The following is a 17,511-nucleotide window of genomic DNA, read 5'->3' on the forward strand; positions in this document are numbered from 1 at the left end:
TTACCGAGCTGGTCTTTGACCTCAACAGGGGTGACCATTTCCTTGATATCGCTGAAGCCAGCATGGTTCTCAGCCCTGACTCTGAAGAAGTACTCTACATTCTCCCTCAGGCCAGATACTGTGAAGTGGGTGAACTTAGTTACAGCACACTTGACCCACTTTTCTTGGCCTTTCTCCAGTGCTTCAAGCAGGTAGCCAGTAATTCTGCTGCCTCCATCTTGTTCTGGTTTAGCCCAGGTCAACGTCACACTCTCCTTGGTCACATCGGTTGCTGCTAGCTTTGGTGGTGGGCTTGGTTTTTCTGGGGGGAAACATATATTTTGAGTTTAACTGGAAAAACTCAGATATTATGTTTCGTAAAACATTACGAAACAACAATGCTGCCAATTCAAAATTTCATACCTGTGATTTTGGTTCCCTCTTTAGTCTCGGCAGGAACACCAACACCATATTCATTCTCCCCTGTCACTCTGAAGAAGTAAACTTCTCCCTCCTTCAGGTTTGACACCTTGTATGACAGTCTATGGCATGTGTCGGTCAACCTGGTCCAGCCTTTCTTGCTGGCCTCACGGAAATCAAGAAGATAATTCTTAACTGGTCCCCCGCCCTCATTCTCAGGAGTGTCCCACGTTAGAGTGGCAGATGTCTTGGTCACATCCTTGACCTCCACCTGGGCAGGCGGTCCTGGCGAGTCTAGGACTCTGACATTAAGCGTCAGTGAGGAGGTTCCAGCTACACTGGACAAGATGATATTGTATTTTCCAGAGTCGTTGCGAGTTGCTTTTTCTAAGGTGATTGAGGTGTAGGTGTCTGTGGTGTCAATGACAGCACGAACTCTAAGGTCAACATCAGGCTTAGTCCAAGTAACACTGGGGATGGGTTTGCCTCTGAAGGGCACTTTCATGGTAAATGAGCTTCCATCCCTTACAATAACAGTCTTCCTCATTTCATTGCTGATGTCAAAGACAGGCTCTTCCTCTTTTTCTTTGGCAACCGTGTTGTCTGACTCTGGGCTGGGCTCACTGACTCCAATCTTGTTAATGGACTTGACAACAAATACATATTCAGCCCCAGGTGTCAATCCAACCACTGTAAACTCTGTGCTCTTGGTGTTCAGGACTCCAACAATCCATTCATCATCTAATGTCTTTCTGTATTCTACTCTGTAACCAGTCACAGGTGCTCCACCATCAAATAGTGGCTTATTCCATGACAGGGTGACTGTGGTCTTTGTAGAGTCAATGATCTTTGGCTTAGCTGGGGGTGAGGGCAGGAACTGTGGGTCTTCAGCCTTGGTGAGTGGGCAAGGGGTGCTAGCAGCACTGAGGCCAGCAGCATTCTCTGCAAACACTCTGTATTCGTACTCACAGCCATCGCGAAGGTTTGAGGCTTTCACTCTCAGGTCATAAACAGGTTTCTTGTTGACACGGCACCAACGGAGACCAGTCTTCTCTCGTCTCTCAATTACATAGCCAGCAATACTGCTGCCACCATCAGAAACTGGTCTTTCCCAACAGATGGTCATTGCGTCACTGGTAACTGAGGTGACCTGGACATTAGTGGGGGCTGCAGCCACAGTGAATGGATCCATGGCCTTTACTGGCTCACTCTCCAGAGCTTCGCCATCTCCATATTTGTTGACTCCCCTGACTCTGAAGATATACTCATTTCCTTTAAGCAGCTTTGTCACTTTGCAGGTAGTTGCCTTCATGTCACCATAGACAAGAGTCCAGGCAAGGCGACTTGTCTCACGCTTCTCCACAATGTAGTGCATGATTTCAGCACCACCATTCTCTTGAGGAGGTCCCCATGTTATGGTGCATTTCTCTGCGGTGAGGCCAGACACCGATATAGGGCCTGAGGAAGGTCCAGGTCTGTCCAGAACCTTACAGTTGACAGGCACAGACCTGGTTCCACCTACATTGTGCAGAGTCAGGACGTACTGTCCAGAGTCCCTCCTTATAGCGTCTCTGACAATCAGGGTGGTTGTGAAGTTGGTGGAGGTGATTTCATACCTAGCCTTGGCCTCAATCTCCTTTCCATCCTTAGACCAGGTGACTACTGGGAGTGGACGTCCTGTGATTTCAGCATCAATTCTAATAATATCTCCAGCCTTTATGACAACCAACTGTCTGAATTTATCTTCCATGATTATAGTTGGAGGATCTACATCATCCTTGACAGTGATAGGACCAGTGCTCTCTGAAGGAGCACTCAATAGCTCAGCAGAATTCTTAGTAATAACATGGAAGTCATATTGGACATCTTCTGTGAGGCCCGTGACATCATAGTAGGTTTCCTGCAGATTGGTGAAGTTGCATTTTAACCACCGACCATTGGGAAGTTCTTTACGCTCTACAATGTATCCAGTTATTTTAACTCCACCATCATACTCTGGCCCATCCCAGAAGAGGGACACTGAGTTTCTGGTGATGTTTGTGACTTTAAGGTTACGTGGAGATTCACATGGGTCCCTGGCTGCAACAGGGTCACTAGGCTTAGTGCATACACCAATACCAGCAATATTTTCAGCATAGACTCTAAACTGATACATCAGACCTTCTTCAGTGCCAGTCATCTTAAATTGGTTTTCAGCCAACAGACCTCTGTTGACTTTGGTCCATAGAATGCTACTTTGCTCTTTGGATTCAATGTGATAACCAACAACAGGGCTTCCACCATCACTGGCAGGTCTGCCCCACACCACCAGCATGCTAGTCTTGGTAGCATGAGCAACATGGAGGTTGGTTGCAGGACCAGGAGGCTCAAATGGATACTGAGCAACAACGGGAGCAGAATCAATGGCAGGACTCTTTCCATAACGGTTCTCAGCTGCAATGCGGAACTGGTACTCTGTTCCTTGAGTGAGACGAGAAACCTTTATTGATGTCCTGGCTACTGTGGCTGACACTATCTGCCATGTAGTTGTGGTGGTATCTCTCTTCTCCACCACATAGTTGTTAATCTGGCATCCACCATCATAAATTGGAGCATCCCAGGAGAGTGAGATGAAGTCAGCACTCACTTCATCTAGAATGATGTTGCTGGGTGGGCCTGGTTTGTCCAGGATTATAACAGAGATTTCAGCTGTCTTGGTGCCAACTGTATTAGTCAGTGTAAGCTCATACTTTCCAACATCATCCTTGGTGGCATCCTTGATGTTAATCTTGGATGAGGTCTTGGAATTAAGAACATTTACTCTGGTTGTCTGTTTGAGCACATGGCCATCCTTCTTCCAGGACACCTCAGGCTGGGGCCTCCCTCTGAAGGGAACATCAATCTTCAAATCATCCCCTGCTTTTACGCTGTATGTGTTGAACAGCAAGTTAATGAAAGGCGCCGTTGTGATATCCTTTACCACCACAGGAGTAGCCAAAGGCTTGGCATCGCTCCTACCCTTATCATTCACAGCAATCACCCTGAAGGAATATTCTTCATCAGTTGTGAGTCCATCAATAGTAGCTTCAAGTGCTTTGGCTTTACTGCACACTGTCCATTTGTCATCACCTTTGGGCTGCATCTCGACAATGTAGCTTGTGATTTTGCTGCCTCCATCATGATCAGGTTTTTCCCAGGAAAGGGTGACAGTATGACGAGTCACATCAACGAGGACAACCTTACCAGGTGGCAAAGGAGCCTCTGATACTTTAACTTGATCTGTGGAGGCAGGCAGGCCTACTCCCAGCTCATTCACAGCCAACACCCGGAAATAGTATCTGCCTCCTTCCTGCAGGTCAGAAATGATGTAGGAGTTCCTTACACAGTTTGTGCAAACACTGGTGAAAGCCATCCTCTTCTGCTCTCTCTTTTCTACAATATAGTGTGATATCTTAGCCCCACCATCAATAAGCGGAGGCTCCCAAGAAAGAGAAACAGAATGTCTCTTCACATCCTTAACCTCCAGGTTGGTTGGAGCACTGGGTGAATCTAGAACTCTAACATTGATGAAGGCTGATTTAGAGCCACTGAGGTTCTCAAGGGTTAGTACGTATTTGCCAGTGTCAAATCTATCAACATTCTCTATCACCAGCATTGTATAAGAGCTAGTTACATCGATCTGAGCCCGTTCATTCAGAGTGCCGTCAGCCTTTGACCATTTGACCTCAGGTTCAGGCTTTCCCCTGATTGTCACAAACAGACGCAGGGTGGCGGTAGCTCGAACATTGACCATCTTTCTCAGGTCAGCATCTAGTTCAATTTCAGGAGCCTCGAGCTTCTCAGAAGCAATCACAGACCCAGGTAGGTCTACGTGATCTCCAACACCCTCACAGTTTACAGCACAGATACGGAAGTTGTACTCTGCATTCTCTTTCAGTGTCTTTACAGTGTAGTGAGTTTCTTGGACACCAGTGTGAGGTGTGCAAACAATCCATTCGTCATCTCCAGCTTCTTTCTTTTCAACAACATATCCTGTGATCTGTGCCCCTCCATCATAGATAGGCCTGGACCAGGACAGGGAAACGGTGGTGCTTGAATGATCAGTGACTTTGGGATTATTTGGAGGTCCTGGTGGATAAGTGGCATCACATGCCTTGATGTACTCTGTTGGTGCACTAGGCTTTCCAACACCAGCAGCATTTTCAGCCGAGATCCTGAATTCATAGGAGTGGCCCTCTGTGAGGCCACTGCACCGGAATCTCAGGTCGCTCAGCCTCTTCTTGTTACACTTGGTCCATCTGACGCCATCCTTATCACGTTTTTCAAGGACATAGCCTTCAATTTCAGCTCCTCCATTATCTTCAGGTCTCTCCCAAGTAAGCACAATTGAATCTCTGGTAATAGCACTGGGCTCTGGGGTGGAGGGGGCACTGGAAGTGGTGAATGGGTTGCGAGCAATGACAGGATCCGATTCTAAAGGTTCACCAACACCATATTTATTTACCGCAGTGACTCTGAAGATGTATTCATTGCCAGGAAGCAGTTTTGTGACTTTGTAGCTGATTGCCTGGATCTTTGGCTCAACCATAGTCCATGACAAACGGCTGGTCTCTCTCTTCTCTATGATGTAGTGAGAGATGCCTGACCCGCCATCATGTGAGGGATGGTTCCAATGCAGATAACATTTCTCAGATGTGACCCCTTTGATTTCTAATGGGCCATCTGGAGGACCAGGTCTATCTAGAACTTTAACATTGACTGGGATCATCTTAACTCCTCCCACATTGACAAGTTTAAGGACAAAGTGGCCACCATCCACTCTGATGCATTCTTTGACTGTCAGGATGGTACGTGTGAGAGTGGTCTTGATCTCCATTCTTGGAGTGGCTTTGTCAATTTCCTTACCATCCTTTAACCATGTGACCTCAGGCATAGGCTTGCCAGTGTAATCAGCATCAATGACAAATGTTTCGTCTGCACGAACAACAGTCAGATCCTTGAATTTAGAATCCATCGTGGCTTCTGGAGCCTCAATTGCATCGTTGGCTGTAATTTCTCCTGTGCTTTCAGATGGACGACTGCAGATGTCAGCAGCATTCCTGGCAATGACTCTGAATTCATAAACACAGTCCTCAGTGAGACCAGTGATTGTAAACTGGGTATCAATGATGTTGGTAAAGCTGGCCTTCATCCAACGAGTATCTGGGTGCTTCCTCCTCTCAATCAAATAGCCAGTGATGGCACTGCCTCCATTGTACTGGGGCTTTGTCCACCGGAGTGTAACATGGTTTCTGGTGATTTCAATGGCCTCAGGGGTGCCTGGTGGGTCACATGGGTCCCTGGCTACCGTACTCGCAGAGATTTTGCTAGCTTGGCTGAGACCAGCAATGTTCTCAGCATAAACTCTGAATTCATATTCAATACCTTCTTCCAGCTCTGTTGTCTTGAAACGAGTGTCTGGGATTAGAAGCTTGTTCAGTTTAGTCCACAAAAGGCTGTTCTTCTCTTTTCTTTCCAAGTGATAGCCAATGACTGGACTGCCTCCATTGTTGGTGGGAGGTTTCCACTCAACAACCATGTTATCCTTGGTTGCAGCTGTAACAGTTGGTGTTCCTGGTGCAGCAGGCTCACTGAATGGATACTGAGCAATAACTGCAGGAGAGAGAATAGCTGAACTTTTTCCATATCTGTTCTCAGCAGACACTCTGAATTGATACTCAACGCCAGTCTTCAGGTTGGTGACTTTAATGGTTGTCCTTGCAATAGTAGCAGACACAATCTGCCATGCTGTGGTGGTTGTGTCTCTCTTCTCTACAATGTAGTTATTGATCTGACAGCCTCCAGTGTACTCTGGTGGCTCCCAGGAGAGATTGGCATAATTAGAGCTAACCTCCTCAATCTTCACAGGGCCTTTGGGTGGCCCAGGCTTGTCTAGAATAACAATGGTGATCTCCTCTGTAGCTGTTCCAATGCTGCTGGTGGCTGTGACAGTATATTTACCTGAGTCTTCTTTATTTGCATCTTTGATAAACAGCTTAGTGGATGATGGTGTGCTGAACACATTTAGTCTAGTTGTCTCCTTAAGAGCGTGTCCTTCCTTTTTCCACTCAACCTTGGGAACAGGACGTCCAATCACTGGAATCTCAATCTTCAGATCCTCCCCATTCTGCAAACTGTAAGTGTTGAATCTCATTTTGAATCTGGGCTCAATGGTTACATCTTTAGCAGTGACTGGAACAGCCAAAGCTCTGGGGTCACTCTTGCCCTTCTCGTTGAAGGCTGATACTCTAAACAGGTACTCGTGCCCTGCACTAAGGCCTGTGACAGTACCCTCACAAGTTTTGCTTGTCGTAGCCACCACCCATTCCTCTGAGCCTACAGGTTGCATCTCAATGTAGTAGCCAATAATCCTGCTGCCTCCATCATGAACTGGCTTCTCCCAGGAGAGAGTGGCCAAGGTTTTTGTCACTTCAGTCAAAGTGACCTTGCCCACAGGCAGAGGTGGCTCAGACGTTTTAACTGCTTCTTCTGTTTCAGCTGACTGTCCCACACCAAATTCGTTCTCAGCTAAGACTCTGAAATAGTAGATGGTTCCCTCAGTGAGGCCAGTGATGCGATAGCTTGTCTTTGTGCATTTGTTATCTATATTAGAATAAACGTTCCTTGTGGACTCACGCTTTTCAACCAGGTAATTCTTAATTCTTGCACCACCGTCAATAACAGGAGGCTCCCAGGTCAGAGTGACAGTCTCCCTCTTAATATCTTTTACTGTTAGATTTAAAGGAGGCCCTGGAGTGTCTAGAACTTTAACAGAGACGAATGCTGATTTGGTGCCAGCACTATTTTCTAAGTTGAGGATGTATTTTCCTGCATCATATTTGTCACAGATGTCTATAGATAGCTGTGTGTAATCTTCACCTGTCTGAATCTGAGTTTTACTTGGCAGTTCACCAACTTCCTTAGCCCAGCTTATTTCAGGAGTGGGACGGCCCTTGAAGGGAATGCCAATTCTTATAGAGCCTCCTGCTCTGACAACTATTCCCTTCCTGTGCTCTGAATCCAGAATCATCTCTGGAGGATCAATCTTATCCAAAGGCTTCACGACTCCCTGGATCTCTGTTGGCTCACCAACACCCAGCTTATTGATAGCACAGACACGGACCTTGTATTCTTGGTGTTCTATCAGCTTTTTGATGGTAAACTTGGTCTCCTTGACTCCAGTGGGTGGAGTGCATATTGTCCAATCCTCTTCATCAGCCTTCGTAATTTCAACAGCATACCCTTCGATCTCACAACCACCGTCATAGATAGGCCGATGCCAAGAGACAGTGACGGAGTCTTTTGTGGTGTCTACCATGTGGGCATTGGTGGGAGAGCCTGGTTCAAAGGTGGGGTCACAGGCTTTGAGATAGGGTGTCACTGGGCTTGGCTTGCCCACTCCAGCTGCATTCTCAGCTGATACCCTGAATTCATATTCATGGTCCTCAGTCAGTCCTGTTACTCTGAAACGCAGGTCTATCACTCTGCGTTTGTTGCACTTGGTCCACCTCACTCCAGCTCTGTCCCTCTTCTCGATGATGTAACCAACAATATCACTGCCTCCTGTGGTCTCAGGGCGGTTCCAACAGACAGTCATGGAGTCCCTGGTAATGTTAGTGATCTCAAGTTCCTGAGGTGAGCCAGGGGGAACAAATGGATTTCTCATAATCACAGGTGCTGATTCAAGAGGCTCCCCCACACCATATTTGTTTTCAGCCATGACTCTGAAAATGTACTCATTGCCTTTCAATAGCTTGGTAACCTTGAACATTGTAGCTCCGCAGTCACTGGAGACCACAGTCCATGCGAGGCGGCTGGTTTCTCGCTTTTGAATGATGTAGTGAGAAATGCTAGCTCCTCCATCATGTCTGGGTGGCAGCCATGATAGTGAGCATTTCTCCTCCGTAACATTGCTGACTGTAAGAGGTCCCTCTGAGGGCCCTGGTCTGTCCAGAACCTTCACACTGAATGGAACAGTCTTAGTTCCAGCCACATTTGTCAGAACCAGAGTGTACTGTCCACCATCCACTCTGACGGCATCCTTCACAACAAGCAAAGGTTTAAAATCTGTGTTTTTGATCTCAGCTCTAGCTGAGTTCTCAACTTCAACATTTCCCTTGAACCACTGAGCTGTTGGGAGGGGCTTTCCTTCAACACTGGCCTCAAGAATAAATGTCTCTCCTGCATTAATAACAAGAGTCTGGTTGTACATAGGATCTGTCTCACACTTGGGTGGCTCAACTTCATCATTGGCCGTTATGGATCCCGTAGTCTCAGAAGGCTTGCTGACCGCACCAGCTGCATTCCTTGCAATTACTCTGAAGTCATATTTACTGTCCTCCATGAGACCAGTAACTGTAAATTCATGTTCAATAACGTTTGCGAAGCTAGCCTTCATCCATTTTCCCTCTGGAAGGTCACGTTTCTCCACCACGTAGCCAGTAACAAGGCTTCCACCATCATACTGTGGTGGAGTCCACCTCAGTTTCACTGAATGCCTGGTCACAATGATAGCCTGAGGACGGCCAGGAGGATCACATGGGTCACGGGCAACATAAACCTCAGATATTTTGCTGCATTTTCCAATACCAACAATATTCTCAGCATATACCCTATACTCATACTCAATGCCTTCCTCAAGAGGAGTGGATTTGAATCTACAGTCAGCGATGAGCATTTTGTTAATCTTGGTCCAGAGGATACTGTTTTTCTCTTTCCTCTCCAAATGGTAACCCAGGATTGTACTGCCTCCATCCGATGGGGGTTTATGCCACTCAACCACCATATAATCTTTAGTGTATGAGGACACAAATGGTGTCCCTGGAGAGCCAGGCTCCTGGAATGGATACTGTGCCAAAACAGGCTCTGAATCAATTGCGTAACTCTTTCCATATCTATTCTCTGCATAGATTCTGAACTGGTATTCAGCACCTGTCTTAAGATTGGCTACTTTTAATGTGGTTCTTGCCACAGTTGCAGAAACCACCACCCAGTTGGTTGTAGTTGTATCTCTCTTTTCCACCACATAGTTGGAGATTGGACAGCCACCTGTGTATGTAGGAGGTTCCCAGCTGAGAGTCATACTCTCAGCACTGATATCCTCAATCTTGACGGGTCCTGTTGGTGGGCCTGGCTTGTCCAGGGTGATCACCTCAATGGTGGCATCTTTGGAACCCAGGGCATTGGCAATATTGATAGTGTACATGCCTCCATCCTCTCTCGTGGCATCCTTTATTATAAGAGTGGTTTGATGTTTCGAGTCAGTAACATTGACTCTGGTGGTCTGCTTAAGGGCTGCTCCATCCTTGGTCCAGGTGATGGTTGGCTTTGGATGACCAGCAATTGGAACCTCTATCTTGAGATCATATCCCACCTGTACACTGTATGAACTCACTTTTGGTCTAACAGAGGGCTCAATGACAAGGTCCTTTGCAACAACTGACTGAACCAGTTGTCTTGGATCACTTTTGCCTTTGTCATTTACTGCAACAACTCTGAAATTATATTCTCCTCCTTTGAGAAGGTTGGTCACTACTGTCTCCAAGCCCTTCACACTGGCACACACAGACCAAACGTCACTGTCCTTAGGAGCCACTTCAACTTCATAGTAACTGATTCTGCTGCCACCATCATGTGCAGGCTTCTCCCAGTTGAGAGAAACAGTGCTATGAGTGACGTCAACAACGCTGACCTTACCAGGTGGCTGAGGTTTTTCAGATATTTTAATTGGCTCTAAAGTTTTTGCTGGGAGACCAACACCATATTCATTCTCAGCCAGGACTCTGAAGAAGAAGATTCCACCCTCTGGAAGAGGCTCAATTTTCCATGACATCCTGTTGCAAGTGGTGATGGGTGAATAAACTTTCCTGGTGCTCTCACGTTTCTCAACAATGTAATGCTTAACCTTTGCGCCACCATCCAGAAGAGGAGGCTCCCATGTGAGAGTGACAGAGTTCTTGGTAATCTCTTTCACCATAAAGTTAGTGGGTGGACTTGGGGAGTCCAGTACTCTGACGCTGATGAAGACAGACTTTACTCCGCTTGCATTCTCTGCAGTCAAAGTGTACTTGCCACTGTCAAATCTGTCAACATTCTCAATGACAAGTGAAGCATAACTGCCTGTATTGTCAATCTGGGCAGTTTCCTTAATCTCCCCGTCAACTTTGCCCCATTTCACCTCAGGAGCTGGGCGACCTCTCACAGGAACAAACAGCCTGAGAGTGCAGGCTGATCTGATGTTGATCATTTTTCTCATGTCAGCATCCAGGTCAAGATCGGGAGCCTCAAGCTTCTCCACTAGAAGGTGTTTTCCAGGCACCTCAGCATGCTCACCAACACCAATTTTGTTGACTGCACACACTCTGAACTGGTACTCATGCTTCTCAAGAAGCTTTTTCACTATAAACTTAGTGTCTGTGATTCCAGTGGGAGGAGTGCACATAAACCACTCATCAGATACAGTATTACATGCTTCCACAATGTAAGCCTGAATCTCACAACCACCATCATAGATGGGTTTGCCCCATGTCAGGGACACAGTGGATCTAGACGTGTCTACAACCTTGGGGTTGTTTGGTGGGCCAGGTTTGAAGATGGGGTCCAGTGCTTTGTAGTAAACTGTTGGTGTGCTAGGTGTTCCAACTCCAGCAGCATTCTCAGCAGCGACTCTGATTTCATAGCTATGGTTTTCCAAAAGCCCTGTCACTCTGAAGCGCAGCTCACTTACATTGCGCTTGTTGCACCTGGTCCACCTCACACCATCCTTGTCACGTTTCTCAACAACGTATCCCTGGATTGCGCTGCCACCATCATTAGCTGGTCTCTCCCAAGTTACCACCATAGAGTCCTTAGTGATTGTGGAGACTTCCACTTCTGTCGGTGGGCTCGGAGTGACAAATGGATTTCTGGCAATCATTGGTTCAGATTCAAGGGGCTCACCAACGCCATATTTGTTGACTGGGATCACTCTGAAGATGTATTCATTACCTGGGAGAAGTTTAGTGATCTTCAAGTTGAGTGTCTGAACTTTTTGTTCAACCACGGTCCAAACCAGTCTGCTGGTTTCCCTCCTCTCAACAATGTAATAGGAAACATCACTACCTCCATCTTGCAAGGGAGGTTTCCAGGAAATGGAGCATTTCTCACTTGTGACTCCATATATAGAGATAGGGCCTTCAGGTGGACCTGGTCTGTCCAAGACCTTGACGTTTATGTGAACAGATTTCTCTCCTCCAACATTCTTTACCAGCAAAGTGTACTGGCCTCCATCAACACGGATGGCTTCCTTAACAACCAGACAGGCTGTAAAGTCTGTGTTCTTGACCTCTAAGCGAGCTGCTTCAGTAATCTCATGGCCTTCTTTTATCCAGTGTATGGTGGGCACAGGCTTACCATATACAGCAGCCTCAAGGCTGAATATCTCTCCAGCATTTATCACTACAGCCTGCGAGTACTTAGCCTCCAAGTCAATTTTGGGTGGATCCACCTCATCCTTAGCAGTGATAGATCCAGTGGAATCGGACGGTTGGCTAAAGACACCGGCTGAATTTCTGGCAATAACACGGAACTCATAAACTTGATCTTCAGTGAGTTCTGTAACAACAAATTCAGTTTCAAGAATGTTGGCGAAACTGGCCTTCATCCAGCGTCCATCTCCTTTCTTTTTCTCAACCACATAACCTGTGATTTTAATGCCACCATCATACTCAGGTTTGGTCCATCTGAGTGTCACTCGGTTTCTTGTCACAATGACAGCTTCTGGTTTTCCTGGTCTGTCACAAGGATCTCTGGCCACTTGCATTTCACTCACTTTGCTGGCTTTGCTGAGGCCAACAATGTTCTCAGCATACACTCTGAACTCATAATCGATACCCTCCTCGAGGCCAACAACTTTGAATCTGGTCTCTGGTATGAGTTGTTTGTTCTGCTTCACCCACATGATACTGTTCTTTTCTTTGAGGTCTAAGTGGTAACCCAGAATTTTGGTTCCACCATCATTGCTAGGTTTCTCCCACACAACCACCATGCTCTCCTTGGTGGCTGACTGGACCACAACAGAACGCGGTGAACTAGGCAATTCAAATGGATATTGAGCAATAATGGTATCAGAGAGCAGGAATGAGGATTTGCCATATCTATTCTCTGCAGCAATCCTAAACTGGTACTCAGATCCAGTCTTCAGACGGGCTGCCTTGATTGTGGTTCTGGCCACTGTGGCTGACACAATCTGCCAGTTGGTGGTTGATGTGTCTCTCTTCTCTACAATGTAATTGTTGATGGTGCAACCACCGTCATATTGTGGTGCATTCCAAGATAAGATCAAACTATCAGCAGTGACCTCATCCATCTTGATTGGGCCAGTAGGAGGACCAGGCTTATCTAAGACAAGAACACTGATATCTGTGGTAGCCTCTCCAGCTGTGTTCGTCAGTTTGATAGTGTATGTGCCAACATCATCTCTGCAAGCCTCCTTAATGACCAGAAGAAGGTTTTTGTCTGTTGCCTCTGCATTAACTCTTGTTGTTTCCTTGAGAAGAACACCAGCTTTGAGCCATGTTGCTGTAGCCTTGGGACAGGCAGCATATGGTACATCTATCTTTAGATCATCTCCAGCTAGCACGCTGAATGTGCTGAAAAGCAGTTTGAAGGTTGGCGGGATAACCAGATCATTAGCCACCACAGGGAGACTGAGAGGACGTGGGTCACTAACACCCTTTTCATTGGTGGATGAGACACGGAACATATACTCCTCCCCCTGTGTCAGCCCAGTTACCTGAGCCGCATTGGTCTTTACCACCATGACCTGAGTCCACTTCTCACTGCCTTTACCTTGCATTTCAACAATGTAGCCTGTGATTCTGCTTCCGCCATCATGGTCAGGCTTTTCCCAAGTTAGTGTGACACTGTGACTCGTAACCTCATGGAGGGACACTTTGCCTGGTGGAAGAGGCTTCTCTGACACTTTAATTGGCTCAACAGTCTCTGCTGGGAGACCAATACCATATTCATTTTCAGCCAGGATTCTAAAGAAGTACATTTTACCCTCCTGTAGTTCACCAATTTTCCAACTTGACTTGTGGCAACTGGCACAGACAGTTGAGTAGGCTTTCCTGGTTGACTCACGCTTCTCCACAATGTAGTTACGGACTCTGGAGCCCCCATCAATGAGAGGTGCATCCCAAACCAAGGAAACTGAATCTCTAGAGACCTCCTTAATAAACAGATTCTGAGGTGCTCCAGGAGTATCGAGTACTCTGACATTAACAAAAGCTGTCTTACTCCCTGAGGCGTTCTCTATAGTCACCAAGTATTTACCTCCATCAAACCTGTCAACATTCTCTATCAGGAGAGTGGTGAATGATGGAGTGATTTCGATGATAGCTTTGTCCAGGGATTCTCCATGCTCTCTTGACCATTTCACTTCAGGCGCTGGTCTGCCCTTGATGGGGACGAAGAGTCTGAGTGTACTGCAGGCTCTGATGCAGACCACCTTACGGAGCTCTGCTCCAAGTTCAATTTCTGGAGGAAGCAGTCTGTCTTCAGCTTTAGGAGTTCCAGGAACGGCAGCAGGTTCTCCCACTCCTTCACAATTAGTGGCACAGATGTTGATTTTATACTCCTGGTTTTCCTTCAGGTTGGTGATGGTGAATGAAGTGGCTGTCCATCCCTTCTTGGGAGTATGGATGGTCCACTCATCCTCTTCAGGCAGACAGGTCTCCACAATGTAACCAGTGATTTCAGAACCACCATCATAGACAGGTTTGTTCCAGGCAAGTGTGATGGAGGACTTGGTTGTGTCCAGCACTCTGGGGTTCCCTGGAGGTCCAGGCTGGAAGATGGTGTCCACGGCTTTGTAAAACGGACTGGAAGGACTAGGCTGGCTTAGACCAGCATTATTCTCAGCAAGAACTCTGAATTCATACTCATGTCCTACTGTGAGACCAGACGCCTTGAATCGCAAGTCAGTTACAGTCCTCTTGTTACACTTCACCCAGCGTAGGCCAGTTTTATCCCTTCTCTCAATTATATATGTGTTAATTCTACTGCCGCCATCATGCTCAGGGCGCTCCCAACAGACAACCATAGAGTCCTTTGTTATTGTGGTGACCTCAGGCTGCGATGGTGCGTCACTGGGCACATAAGGGTTGGCACATACGATAGCTTCAGACTCCAGGGGTTCACCCACACCGTACTTGTTAACAGCCATAACTCTGAAAATGTACTCATTGCCCTTAAGAAGCTTGGTGACCTTGAACCTGTTGGCTTGAAGGTCTGTGGCCACATTTGTCCATGCCAACCTACTGGTCTCACGTCTCTGAATGATAAAGTACTCTATCTTAGCACCACCATCATGTGTTGGATGGAGCCAGTTAAGGACACATTTCTCAGCAGTGACATCTGTAACAGTTAGTGAGTCTGGTGGTCCAGGTCTGTCAAGCACCTTGACATTGAATGTAAACTTGGCAAAGCCACCGGGATTGCTGGCAGTGAGAGTGAAAGCACCACCATCCTTCCTCAGTGAGTCTTTGTTGATTAAAGTCGTGTGGAAGTCAGAATTCTTTATCTCTAGCTTGCCTGTATCCTCCAGCTCCTTTCCTTCCTTGGTCCAAACCAGGGATGGGATTGGCCTGCCAGTCACATTGGCTTCCAACTTGAATATCTCTCCTGCCATGACCACAACATTGCTGCTATATGATACATCAACATCAAGCCTGGGCTCTTCAATGTCATCTCTACATGTGATTGCTTCTGATGATTGAGATGGAGCACTAACAGCACCTGCTGAGTTTCTAGCAAAGACACGGAATTCATACGTTGCATCTTCAATCAGACCACTGACTGTGTAAACAGTTTCAAGAATGTTGTTGAAGTTTGCTTTGAGCCAGCGTCCATCGGGCATTTCTCTCCTCTCTACTGTGTATCCTGTAATGGAAAATCCACCATCCCCCTCTGGTTTGGTCCATGACACAGTCACTTCATGCCTGGTGACATTTAGTGCCACAGGTCTGCCTGGTTGGTCAACTGGGTCCAAAGCATGCATAGGATCGGAGGGTTTGCTGGGTTTGCTGAGACCAGCCATGTTCTCAGCAATGACACGGTGTTCATATTCAATGCCATCAACAAGGCCTGTTGACTTGAAGATATTTCCAACAACAAGAGCTTTGCTAATCTTCTGCCACAGAATGCTGTTTCTCTCTTTTCTGTCCACATGATAGCCCAAAATGGGACTGCCCCCATCAGAAGATGGCTCATTCCAACTAATGGTCATAGCATCCTTGTTGAAAGATGTGACCACAGGACGCCCAGGCTGTCCCGGTACATCAAATGGATAAGCTGCCACCACTGGTTCAGAAACAATACATGGTCCGATGCCATATCTGTTCTGGGCCTTAATGCGGAACTGATATTGGGTTCCAGTATTAAGTCGAGCTGCCTTGAATGTGGTGCGGATAACTGTACTTGCCAGCTCCTTCCATGAAGTGCCAGTGGTCTCTCGCATCTCAACTATATAGTTGTTGATGGGAACACCTCCGTCATTTTCTGGTGCCTCCCAGGACATGAGGACATAGTCACATGAGACCTCGTCTAGCTTGATGGGACCAGTGGGAGGACCGGGAATGTCATGTACCAGAACTGTGATGGTTTCTGTCACTGTACCCAGCATGTTCTTTCCAGTCATGGAGTACTGGCCTCCGTCGGTTCTTTTGATCTCACTGATGTTGAGGATAGTTGATGTAGGTGTGGTTTCAACGTTCATTCTCTGTGTCTCCTTGAACGCCACGTCTCCCTTCTTCCAGGACACAACAGGCCTGGGTTTGCCTAGCACTGGAATCTCCACCTTCACACGATCCCCTGCCTTTGCTATAACAGTCTTCTGGTAGACCCCACGCAGATCAAATGATGGAGCGGAAGTTTGCTCTTTTATCACAGCAGGCCTGCTCTCACGTGGATCACTCCTGCCTGACGCATTGACAGCCATTATACGGAAGGTATATTCAGTGCCCTCGATCAGATCTGTGACAGTGTAATCCAGAGCCTTGATGGTGGTCACATGGACCCACTGGTCAGTGTCCTTCTTCTGAGCCTCAATGACATACCCTGTAATCAAGCTGCCACCGTCATGGAGGGGCTTGGCCCATGCAAGGCTGGCACTGTCAGCCGTCACATCAGTAACATACAAGTTTTCTGGTGCAGAAGGAGCCTGAGACACTCTGATTGGCTCAGGGGTCTCAGCAGGCTCACCTACGCCCAGGTCATTTTCAGCTGATATACGGAAGTAGTAGTAAGCTCCCTCCTCAAGGTCTGAAAATTTGTAGGAACACTTCTGCCATGTGGTGCTAAGAACTGTGTAGGCCTTCTTGGTGGCATCTCTCTTTTCAATAATGTAGTTGTGAATCTTAGAACCACCATCAATTATGGGGATTTCCCATTGCAAGTGGATGCTGTTCTTAGTGATCTCTCTTGGTTTGAGATTGACTGGTGGACCTGGTGTGTCCAAAACTTTCACATTGACAAAGCCAGTCTTCTTACCAGCAACATTCTCCAGACAGAGGTTATACTTTCCAGCATCATATCTGGTGCAGTCAGGAATAACAAGCAGAGTGTAGGACTCTGTGGTGTCAATATGTGCACGAACTTTTAAGTTGCTATCATCTTTGCTCCAAGTCACTTCAGGAACAGGGCGGCCTTTGATGGGAACAAACATACGGATTGACGCGCGGCTCCTGACCACAAGCGTCTTCCTGAGCTCAGCATCTAGCTCAAAGTCTGGCAGTGTTTCCTGGTCCACCAGTTCAGTGACTTTCTCAATCTCTGCAGGCTCACCCAGCCCCTCAGAGTTCAAAGCACTGACTCTGAAGTGGTATTTGCCTCCTTTCTGAAGTTTACCAATAACATACTCAGTAACTTTCACTGGGTACTGAGTCTCCATCTCCCAGTCATCGTGCCCTTCCTTTTTGTACTCAACAATGTACCCGTCCACTTCAAGACCACCATCATAGTGGGGTCGTCCCCAGGCAAAGGTGACTGTGGTCTTTGTGGTGTCTGTAATTCTAGGGTTGGATGGAGGACCAGGTGGATCTAATGAACATGAAA

The 17,511-nt window shown here is 47.0% G+C and overlaps 1 protein-coding gene across 28 annotated transcripts in view; it reads right to left on the reverse strand.

Moving 5' to 3' along the window:
- The window catches only part of ttn.2 (titin, tandem duplicate 2), a 246,485-nt gene that overhangs the window by 26,358 nt on the left and 202,616 nt on the right, over positions 1-17,511 (reverse strand). For all 28 annotated transcript variants that reach the window (XM_075480277.1, XM_075480295.1, XM_075480294.1 and 25 more), the window contains 2 exons: positions 403-17,496; positions 5-301 (listed from right to left, as the gene is read on the reverse strand). In XM_075480277.1, coding sequence (XP_075336392.1) covers positions 5-301; positions 403-17,496 — 17,391 coding nt within the window. The remainder of the gene's footprint in view (positions 1-4; positions 302-402; positions 17,497-17,511) is intronic.

The sequence above is a fragment of the Odontesthes bonariensis genome, chromosome 12 (genome assembly GCF_027942865.1).
Source record: "Odontesthes bonariensis isolate fOdoBon6 chromosome 12, fOdoBon6.hap1, whole genome shotgun sequence".
Lineage (NCBI taxonomy): Eukaryota > Metazoa > Chordata > Actinopteri > Atheriniformes > Atherinopsidae > Odontesthes > Odontesthes bonariensis.